Source organism: Aptenodytes forsteri, unplaced genomic scaffold (genome assembly GCF_000699145.1).
Source record: "Aptenodytes forsteri isolate BGI_AS27 unplaced genomic scaffold, ASM69914v1 Scaffold212, whole genome shotgun sequence".
Lineage (NCBI taxonomy): Eukaryota > Metazoa > Chordata > Aves > Sphenisciformes > Spheniscidae > Aptenodytes > Aptenodytes forsteri.
The window spans coordinates 2063236-2074479 of NW_008795487.1; the positions used below are offsets into that span (position 1 = coordinate 2063236).

At 39.5% G+C, this 11244-nt stretch overlaps 1 protein-coding gene across 1 annotated transcript; it reads left to right on the forward strand.

Moving 5' to 3' along the window:
• The first annotated feature begins 1452 nt into the window (after window positions 1–1452).
• Window positions 1453–9912, forward strand: RP2 (retinitis pigmentosa 2 (X-linked recessive)). Its single transcript, XM_009281374.2, has 5 exons — window positions 1453–1554; window positions 2246–2911; window positions 4535–4649; window positions 5825–5910; window positions 9160–9912. The coding sequence occupies exons 1-5, from the start codon at window positions 1453–1455 to the stop codon at window positions 9241–9243; spliced, it is 1053 nt and encodes a 350-aa protein (XP_009279649.1). The 3' UTR covers window positions 9244–9912.
• The last annotated feature ends 1332 nt before the right edge of the window (window positions 9913–11244 follow it).

Below are 11244 nucleotides of genomic sequence, written 5' to 3' on the forward strand. Positions count from 1 at the left end.
TGTTAAATCTATTTCAGTCCCTCCAGTCTGTACGGCACTGTTAGTCAATAAATACCCTTGGTCTTTAAAAGGGAAACTGCAAAGCAAAATTAAACTAAATTGGCAAACTCCCTAGCGTGGTAAACAAACTGAGAAGTAAGAGTTGTGTCAGTGCAGAACTCTTAATTCACGTCTGGGAAATAAAACTGAGCTCCTGCATCTGGTAATAAGCTGACTTTTTTTTATCCTTAAACTCAACTACTACTCTTTCTCAAGTGCTCTCATTTGAAACTGTCTGTAAGCTGTGGGTTAGCTGACTAACCAGTGTTTTTCACCTAGGCCTAAATAAAATTGCAAGGTGAAGTTGAAGTTTCACACATCTCTCTAAAGGCCACCGGGTAGGCTGAGCTAGTGCTGCTTCAGAGGCTTTTTAAAGCAGAGCAATTTAGAAGGACATGCTTAGGTGCCAACTTTCAAAAAAGCTGTAAGTTCCGGAAACTTTGAACTTCTCCTTCCTAAGAGAAGTAACTGTTCCTCTGTACCCTGTTTTGAAGGCAGTAAGCCTCTCTCCCAAGGCTATTAAAAAAACCCCAACATACATATACATAAATGTCCTAGGAGATGCCTGGGAAGGACATGTCCAAAAGCAATTTTGATACTTATATTCTCAAGTATGAGAGAATATGAGTATAAATATCTTGTGTATGGATCAAATATGTAACATTACATGAGACTTAAGACCTTAGAGGATTTGAATCCTAATCATGCTGTTCCCCTTATCATTTGAGCCTCCTGATTTTATTTGTAACTCTTCCAGCTAGCTTTCCTGGATGTGTACTAGTGGTATTAAATATGATGGAGGGGAGATTTCTAGGAAGCCATCTTCATTGTCTCAATTTGCATTTTATTTGGAAGATTCATCAGCTGCAAACCTCCTTTCCTGTCCAGAGGTCAGATATGTTGTCTATAAAGGAGTACATTTTATCAGTTGGTAGAGACTTTTAGCTCCCAGTTGCTGTTCTGGACAAAAGCCACCTAGGCTGAGCTGGTTTAGTGAATGTCTGGCGCTAGCCCATCCTGGTTTATGCCTTTTTGTGGTCTCTAAATCTCATGCGAATGTTTGAAATGCTGAAGAGGAGGAGGGGGAGTTTCTTATAAATTGGGCTATCCAGAAACTGTTGTAATGCATTAACATTGATTACAGTGCAGCAACCTTTATGGCCCTCAGGCTGATAATCCAATAGCAGGTTTGTGAAGTGGTCTTGTGTTAGACTAGTTCAGGTACTTGTATACTTTTGAGTGCTATTTTAATAAGCTTTCACAAGAGGGCAGAGTAGAATTTGCTCCGGGAAGCATAATTGTCTTGACTCGTGTATCTAGAAATGACCCAGCTCAGATTCCTTTGGTGTTATGACAGCACCGGCTGTATTATTCATGCTGTCCACCTGTATCACATACCTTCCTGGGCGCTCCATGGCTCTTCAGTCTCTGCTCCCTAATGGAGAGTCCCGGGGAAAACCACAGCCTAACTCAGTGTCCCTCCCCGGCGGAGGGATGCTGGAGAGTGGAGGAGAGGTCTGTAAACATGCCCCCTGCACCAGCACTGCCAATGTTTGTTTGTTGGTCATAGCTAAAACAATCACGTAGCTGCTGTTAGCACAAAAATCTTGTGCTAGTATATCTGTGTAGTAGTTAGCACAAGATAATGCTGTGGCACAGATAAGCAAGCTCTTTGTAGTTTGCAAACGTAATAAAGGAGATACTGCTTGAAAGCAGCAAAGTTTCCTTGCAACGTGTTGAGGTGTGGTAAAATATGACCAAGAAAGCTACTTGAAAAGGAAATACTGCATATCTCTAGGTTTATGAATCTTTAAGTATGTTGGCCAATTCATTTATTACAGTTATTACAATAATACCCAGGACCATCATCCTTGTTGAAACAGTTTAGAGTCCGCAGAGAAAACTAGCTCCCCCTGCCCTCTTTCTTTATTAGAGGACAAACTGAGTTAGGTCTTTTTTCCTGGAGCATCTCAGAAGTGTAGTTTCAATTCTTTGTTGTACCTCAATACTATGCATTCCAGTAGTTTAGCTAAAAGAGCTTCTTCTGATCTTTCATCACTCTTTGAAGAGTTTTCTGGCAGGTTATCCTGTACAATTCAGTGCTACCTCAATTAATGCAAGTCAGTTGACATTTAGTGTTATAATATTCTCTGTATGTGAAGACTTTCCTGTTCTTTTTTTTTTTTTTTTCCCCTTCCTCCTTCAGGTTGACCCCAAAGATTACACTTTTTCTGGACTTAAAGACGAAACTGTAGGTCGACTGCCTGGAAAAGTAGCAGGGCAACAATTCATCATTCAGGACTGTGAGAACTGCAGTATCTACATATTTGACCATTCTGCTACAATCACTATTGATGACTGTGTAAACTGCCGAATCTTTTTAGGACCAATAAAAGGCAGTGTGTTTTTCCGTGACTGCAAAGATTGTAAATGCGTAGTGGCCTGCCAACAGTTTCGCACTCGGGACTGCAGAAAGCTGGAGGTATTCTTGTGCTGTGCCACCCAGCCCATTGTTGAGTCCTCCACAGGTATGAAATTCGGATGTTTCCAGTACTATTACCCTGAGCTTGCTTTACAATTTAAAGATGCTGGACTGAGTATCTTCAATAACACATGGAGCAACATCCATGACTTTACCCCTGTGTCAGGAGAAAATAATTGGGGCCTTTTGCCTGAGAATGCTGTAGTCCAAGATTATGTTCCTCTGCCCAGCTGTGAGGAGCTGAAAGCTATCAGAATTTCTACCGATGCTATGAGGAGCATAATACCAGTAACTCGAGGGCAGAGACAGAAAAGCAGCGATGAATCGTGTTTGGCCGTGTTTTTTGCCGGTGACTACACAACTGCAAATGCCAGGAAGTTAATTGATGAGGTAAGCGACCTTTGTCTGCGTTCAGCTTTTTGAATTTCTAACTGGACTTTCCTCTGGATAGCCTCCGGTGCTCACTGAAGGGAGAATGCAGAGGCTCTGCTTGTCTACTAACCATACCAAGCAACTGCACTGTTTAAAACCTTAAAGCAAGGTAAGAGACTGGAGTTCGTCTGATCAGACAGTTGTTTTACAGCTGACATCCTGTGACTGGCACATCTATCTTCTAATAGTTCCAGTGTACTTTTCCACCGTGGCACAGCATGGCTATGTTCTGAAGAAAATGCATAGTTGATTTGATGAACTTGGCCAAATGTAGAGTAAGTGATTGGCAATGCTTGTGAAAGGGATATAGCCAATTGACTTGTTAGCTTATTGCCCTGAAAGTCACAGCTAACAAAAATGTCTGTCCTGAAAGTTTTTCCAGTACTAACAGAGACTTTAAAAAAATGGCACGTTAAATTTTATCCCCCCTGCCACCCAGTATTGGAATCTTTTTCTGGAAGAGGCAGTGAGTGTTTGTCACGGCTGGTCAGCTGTCTTCAATTACTGAAATAGCTGGTGCTGTCTCTTTTTTTTTTTTCTTCTTTCTTTCCTGTGAGGCAGCAGCTCCCAAGCTTGGCTGAGTTTGGACTTTCCTGGGGCTAAAATCTGGGAGTGGCTGGCTGCTTTTAGCACCCTGGAGTGCCAGGGATGACAGAGCAGAGCCAGTAACCATGAGCTACAGCTTCTGAGAGAGGTATCTGCAAAAGCTGCTGATCCTGGTGTTTGTATGATCAACAAAACAACCAATGTACCTCCTTCCCTTGGATTTTTAATTGCAAGGAAAGAAAGCTGTAGGGTGTTCCCATGCCCCCCCACCACTGCCCAGTTGAATTTTTATGGAACTGAGTTACTAACAGCTACTTGAGTGAAGGGAGATAATGATACTTATGGATTGGGGTTTTTTTTTTCTGCAGAAGGAATAGCTACAGTAAAGAGGATAATAGATGTGTTCTCCTGTGTTAGTAGTTCTTTAGAAATTAGAGTTAAGAAGATGCTAAAAGACTAGTTAGTGAGATTCTGTGGAAATCTTATTGCTCTGTAGATGAATGGATGCTTTGGAAGTACAAATACAGTTGCTCCTTCTCCACACGCTTTTAGTTTTATACTAGATTTGAAGTAAAAAGCTGTGTGTGTTTGAAAGTTTGTAACTTTTTTTTTCCCAAAATGGAAAACTTCAGCAGTAGATAGATGAGAGTTTGAGCTAATGCTTGACTGAACTATTGCAGACTAATGAGAACTAACTGCTTGACTCCAGATGCTGAATGCTTTTAACTCCCATTAGTTTCAGCTTGTGAGGGATTGTGGGGGAAAAAACCACAACCCTGGGCCATAATATAAAACAAAAGCGTTCACATTTACTCCTCTAGGTGCACTAGGGCAGAGGAGAAAATCTGGATGAATGGAATGAAAATAAACAGAAATGTAGAAAAAGCAAATGGTCTTTGAAAAGAGCAAAAAGGGTCCCTTTGCTCTGTGGCTTAATGTATATGGGGAAAATGGGTCTATTCCAGTGTAATCTGGATATTCGAGCTGAACTCTCTGCCTTAGAAGCATTTTTAACATGAATTCTTCTGTTAACAGATGACTGGCAAAGGCTTTCAGCTGGTACAGACTAAAGAAGTCTCAATGAAGGCAGAGGATGCTCACAGAGTTTTCCAGCAGTGTGCATCAGAATTCATTCCACTGCTTGAAAAAGGTGAGTTTGTGTTGTTTTCTTTCTCTTCTTGATATAGAAATCTAGCTGTCACTAGTGAGTTCTGGAGAAGAAAGAGGAATGAAGGAGAAATTTGTGTTTCAAGGGCATAGTGTAAAGCCAGTTGAGATGAGTTTTGGAAGCATCAATCACGCCCTAAACCAGCCAAAACTCCTGAAGGCATCAGAAATGAGCTATTCCACATGTATTTTGTGGCTCTGCTCCCCCTCTAGTGGTCCAACCGCATAGCTCAGGAGCAGTGGCACATGCAGATCTGTCTGGGGTGGTCAAAAGAAGCTCATGCTTTTAGACTGTTTCTAACTTACCACTGTTGCTGCTCAACCACCTAGGTGTTCAGTGTTTCTGTATACGTATTTAAGCAAATCAGTATAGATGTGTATAAAGCAGGCAAGTGTTGAATTTCTGTTTATAACTGGTGTACTGTCTGAGTATTTCAAAAGCCTTTTTATTGGTCTGACTATAATTGGTTTTTGTCTCTTCCTGCAGGAGTACTGACATCTTGCCATCTGTTATATGCTAAAGCTCAATACATGCTCCCAAACTTAGTAGCAACAAGCAGGATTTTTTCATAGTAACATAAGAGGTCTGTGATGCTCATTGCAAGAATAGGACAAAAGTTATTGTACTTACCAGATAACAGTCTAGTTTAAGGGCTATTTTGCACCCGTGTGGGAAGACATAATGTGTTCAGAACGAAACCAGAGAAAGGGGATCTGCAAATAGTGGGTGAGAACAAGTCTAAAAATCAGGCAGTTTGCTATCTTGGGACTGAGGCAAAAATGCCTGAATGACTCAGTCCTACTCCAGATGTCTGTGAAATGGCTCACTATTTGAGCAGTGTAGTCTGACTCACTTCCATGATGCCTTGCGCTCCTTAGTGTTTTTGTGCCATTGCTGCCTTTCAAGAAGTAAAACTGAAATCCTGCCAAAGTCTTTGCAAAAATGAGCATGGAATTGCAGATATTTTCTTCTCAGATAACACTGTGCTTTGAAGCTATGGTTAAGTGTTTTTAATTCGCTATCCTGCATTATGGCTGCTCAAGCAAAAACCATAAAATGCTTCTTGCAAGCTTCACAATTCCCTATGGGTTGAGAAATCTACTGTTTCAATGCCAAGCTTAAAAGTAGTATTGATTCTGGATGAAACTATCTTCTAGGTCCAGTGGTTGCTTTGGAGTTCAATGGAGATGGTGCTGTGGAAGGATGTCGAAGCACTATAAATGATGTTTTTAGTGGGACCAAGGTAAGCTGGTGTATTGCTTTATTGGCAGAAAAAGTTACAGGACGTCTAAGATATTTCATGGTCAAGCTGTAGCGTTGATATACTGCACGATCTTTTTAGGTTTCTGAATAGTAAAATCTGAATATCCTATTTTTTTGTTGTGTTGGTTTTTTGTACTCAAAACTCAAGTTGCTTGTCGGAGACAAGAAAAATTGCCCTAGGAAAAAGTGTACTAAATCCCCATATCCATTGAAGGACAGGAGATTTCCACTTAAAACTGTTATTTTGCATAGTAGTAAAAACAAGTTCTATAAATATGGTAGGGAAAAGCTCTGCTCCAAGTCTTATACTGAAGTCTGCTTTGTGATGTCCTAGCATATTAAACCCTGACAAAGATAATACGATGGTATTCAACTTTTTTCAGTGTTTGCTTTTGCTGTGTAGGATATTGCAGAATACCTTCCTTCAAAGGCATTTTTCTTTTTTCTTCTATCAGCTTGTTTTGCTGTAGCTTCTTTAAACCGCACCTCCTCTTTGCTTGCTGTCCCCGTTTCTCTGAATGGCAATGGTTTTGAGAAAGTTTCTGGAAACAATTAGAGCGCTCCTGATAACGAGAAAGTGACAAACCCCTTGCTTTCAAGCAGCTGCTCAAAGATGACTAGAATGGCTTTGAGGCATAGTGTCCATACAGCTCCTTGCTGTCTTTCAGTTCCTTTCGAAAGAGTTACTCGGAACTAGATTGCTCAGTTTCTGGAAAACAGTCGTCTTGTAGTAAGTCATCTCAAATGCAGCTAATGTTTGCTTTTTTCATGTTTGCTATTGCACCAGCAAAAACCTAATGTGTAGCGGGCCTTAATTTGGCTCTCTGAGTCTGGAGAATACTAGAACTACAGTCTGGGCAGTGTTGTGATACTACTGATTCTTTTTTGTGATGCAAAAGTCATCACTGCAAATTTTACCATAAAAATGCCCTCTTTAAGCAGGAGCTTACAGGGGGTGTTTTTAGTATGGTTAGCATATTTTTTTTTTTTCATACAGAACAAAGCTGATACTGGGTAGGTAATTCACTGGTTCTTCTAGATCTTTTTCTCTATTCAAAGGCTGAAGTGGTGTAAAACTTTATTTGTTCTAATAGTTAATATTTTCCTCACTAAAATGACTGGTGTCTGTTGTTATAACACTATGAATGCCCTGATCTGAGATGCATCCAGAAACCTCAGACTGTGCACTTCATGCTGTGAAGTAAGCATTGTTCTTGAAGGTGATCTGTAGTGTTTGGGTTCAGTTCCAAATGTGAAATTACTTACTGCATCTGGATTTAAAACTTATGTTTACAGCCTGGTTCCGTAGTAAAATCTACCTCACTTATTAAATACTTGCTGCGCTGAATTAAGAAGCACAACTTTGGGCTTCCTGAGAAGTATATATTTTTATTTAGACAAAATGTAACTCCAAAACTTCTGATAAACACTGCGTTTGTGCATGGATCCCTAGATAATTGAATATGAGTATATATTTTTTAGAAAATGTATTTCTTTCTTGGGACATAATTTAGGAGTAATTTAGGGAGTAACAAACTTCAGACTTAATACTAAGGTTCAGGAATGCTCTATAAAATGATTTCACCTCATTGTTGGCTGCCCTTATCGTGTTTGAGAGTTGTTATAGTGCTCAAAGAATGATAGGTATCCTTGATCAAGAAACAATGACAAAAGCTCTTGGGAAGACATGTATCCTGTAAAACTTCGCAGGAGATTAATCTGCTTTTAAGCAGGTGGCTACATTTGCATTTGAAAACCACAGTTAAAAATGATTAAATTCATCCGTTACTAACCTTAATTTCACCAGGTTTTTGTTTCTGAAATAAATCTGATAAACAACTAGATACTCTAGTAAGGGTAGAAAAGTTCTTCAGCAATTTGAGCTCTTTGGTAGAAACAATGTGTTACAAGGAGAGCTCTACGCTATGCACTTAAGTGGACTTCCTATTTGTATGGACTGGATATGCCTAAACTCTTTAACTCTGACATTCTTTCTGGTGTGACCTCCTGCACTTTTTTTGGCATGCTTTCCAGTATTGTTCCTCCATCTCATCGCTTATTCATAAAATACTCTGCAAAATGTGAATTGTATTATCCTGGTAGGGGAGGATGCTGAAGGAAGGTGTTCAACTGTTGTGACCGTGGTACCAATCGCTGTTGCATCAAACTACTGCCAAATAATTAGTAGATGTTCTCAAGTCCCTTCAAACAGAAGTCTACCATGCATCCAAGCAACAGTCTAGGAAGCTACTTTGTCATGATACAATCTTTTTTTTTTAAATTAGAAATTTACTAGACAACAGGATATTAATTTTAAAGCATAGTTTAAATAAACCAATTCAAGGAACTGTCATAGTTTACATTCACATGGTATTCTGAGCTGAAGCAGAGAAGTGGTGACTGTAGGAGCAGTCATCTGGAATAACCCATTTCTACAGTCCCACTGCACATCAGAATAGCTCAGTTGGCTGTGCCAACACTGATGTGCTAAGACAGTGATGATTTCCTCTTGAGGTATAAAAAATATAAAATAGTAAGAACTCAGTTGAAGTTTTTGATTGAGGCTATCACTTGCATGTTGAGATTGATGAACAGCCACAACGCTTTGTCTGTTACACTGAACTATTTGGGCATTGCCTAAGGCATTTGTAGTTGATTTGCTGAAAACTTTCAAAGCTGACTGTCCTAGAACTTGGACTTTCGCACGTGTTGATCAATTTTGCAAAATGCAAATGTAATTGGAGTTACTTAAACAAAAAAATCATCTGATGAAGAAGCAACTAAGTTTTTTGAGGGGAATATAGTGCAAGAGACTCTTACAAACTCTGCCTTTCTGTTAAAACAAAGTTTAATGGTAGTCTAAGGTTTTTGTGTGTTTGTTTCCTGCCCCTCTCCTGGACAGAGTTTGACTTTACCAAGCAAAATACATCTAAATGGACAGTAGCTGAAGCTGTGACCCCTGAATACTCGAGCCCAAAACTTTGAATTCCCATCAGTGGAAGGCTAGGGTTACTGCAGCTAGCATGTCTGCTAGGAACAGGTGATGGTAACAAAGGGTGCATCAGGGCCAAGAGAATTTTAGGACTATTCTAACACAGTGGAAACCGACAGAGTTGTGCCTCTTATGAAATGCAGAAATAAAAATAACCATTACTGGCTTCAAATGAGCAGAGACTACTTGAGCTTCTTTATTAGTGATGCATAACTATTTCCTTGTTTAATAAAACAGGTTTTTGTATCGGAGAGCAAGGCATCAGCATCTCAAGATGTAGACAATTTCTACAACTTTGCTGACATGCAGATGGGAATGTGAAGTTTAACACGAAGGTGTTCACGTACGGTTTGTCTCGGCACTTGGATGTCACTTAGCTTGAATATTGCAGTAGTATCTGAGCAGTTTTGTCATTTGGTTTTGTATTTCTCATATAACCCTTTTATAAAGCTATTGGTGGTTTTAATACCATATTACCTGAACTGGAGTAAATGGCGTATCTCCCCACACGTGTTGTGTTTGAAACTTGCATTTCAACTCCAGAAATAATGGAGGTTTTCTACTAACTTTTTACAGTGATTTGTAAACTTCTATTGATGCTTGAATGTTTCTTGTCAACAACTAATGATAAGACATATTTGAAAAGTGCAATGCTGATCCAAATTTGATGCAGTAGTAATTGTTATCTTTAACTCAGACACATTGTTTAGAAAGTGCATTTGTGTGAAACTCACTGTTCAAAACTTTCCCACATGCAAATTTGTCTTCACTGGGGGCCGGGGAGGAAGCTGTAGTCGTTGACTTTTTCTGAAAGCCTCGTCTGAAATGAATTCTCCTTATAGCATGCTTTCAGAAGCAGTGCATGACTTATAAAATGTGCATCTGGCTTATTCTGCTTCAGCATCTTTTTTGAGTAAAGTTGTTTGCAGCAGCATTTATGCTGAGAGTTGTCATAACAGCATTCTGGTAAGTGAGCACTCGCCAGGCTTTTCTGCTTTGAGGTGAATTCTGAGCACGAGTGCTCTGCTGAAGAAGCTCCAAGGTCTACTCGGGGTCTCTGGCAATAAAGCTGCCTCCAGTATTTCCAAGTCATGTATGGGATATACATGAGGTTCCCTTGGACTCGGAGCAATAAGTCTCTGGCACCGTTTTGTTTGCTAGAAGGGACATACAGCAACCAGGAGTCAGCGAAGGGCTCTGATGGCATTAAAAAAGCTCTTCCTCGCTAGACCCCAGGAGAAGGGTTTTACACTCAGTAGCAGTACTGAAAATTTGGCTGTAAAGTACTACACACTGCTGTAGGGTTTATTTTGGACTAATTCTAAAAACAGACCGAAGAAGTGCTACTAGCATTTTGGGAGATGCATTTGAATAGTGATCAGTAAGGATGCTTATGGCTATGTAGAGCATATTAGACTGCAAATCTATATGGATATTAAATACATGATTGATGTATTTTTTCATATTACATCCTTACTGGTTTTTCTACACGAACTTAAAGCTTATGTCCAGATATACAAGCCCTCTGTAATACTTGAACAGATTGTGTGTGCAGACGCACAAACCCAAATTTCTTAATTAAAATTGTGGCTTGCCAATTTATGTAGCCTGTACAATCCATGGAACGCACTGGGGCTGTGTTGAGGTGCTAAAGCAATAATTTCCTCATTATGGTCATCTGTCAAAAGGGAAGATCTTGTGCATCTTAACTGAAAATGATTCATCAGATTCACAGCTCTGGAGCTCCAAAAGTGGGTGGCAACAAACACATCTCTAATTTTTTAGAATTAGCACATGAAAGAATCTGTTCTCCTGAAATTCGTAATTCTGTCACACCCGAGTGGTGTTCTGAGCTGTCACTTTTTTGCTACTAGGCAAATGCTTGCCCTTAGTTTAAACTATATGTCAAGAATATGTCCTTAGGACCTCTTGTCAAAGTTATGCATAGATTAAATAAAGAAGAATACCTCCTGAAGCTACTAAACCATTGGTGTACTGAAGGTAAGAAAAATGTCACTTTTGTGAATTTTTTTTTTTTTGACAAAGTGAAATAAAATCAAATTGCCACCAGAATCTGACTGGTAGTAGAAATTACCACTTATTTGCACTTAGTCAGCCAGGTTTTTTTTTTATATAACGTGTGAGGAGAGGCTGTGAAAACAGCTAAAAATCTTAGATCTGTCTCCAAAGTACTAGGGCAACTTGTCCATGAACATTTGCAGGAATTATTCTAGACACATACAGTAAATGTATTTTTCTGGTATGGACAGTACATTAAAATTGTGTAATGTACTTTAGAACTGTCATTGTGTAATTTATCTA

Excerpts from the sequence above, each read along its gene's own strand:
- RP2 (XM_009281374.2), top strand. The coding sequence starts at position 1,453 with ATGGCTCTTCAGTCTCTGCTCCCTAATGGAGAGTCCCGGGGAAAACCA. Across the intron at positions 1,555-2,245 it reads TGCTGGAGAGTGGAGGAGAG|GTTGACCCCAAAGATTACAC; the intron begins GTCTGTAAACAT and ends TTCCTCCTTCAG. Across the intron at positions 4,650-5,824 it reads CATTCCACTGCTTGAAAAAG|GTCCAGTGGTTGCTTTGGAG; the intron begins GTGAGTTTGTGT and ends ACTATCTTCTAG.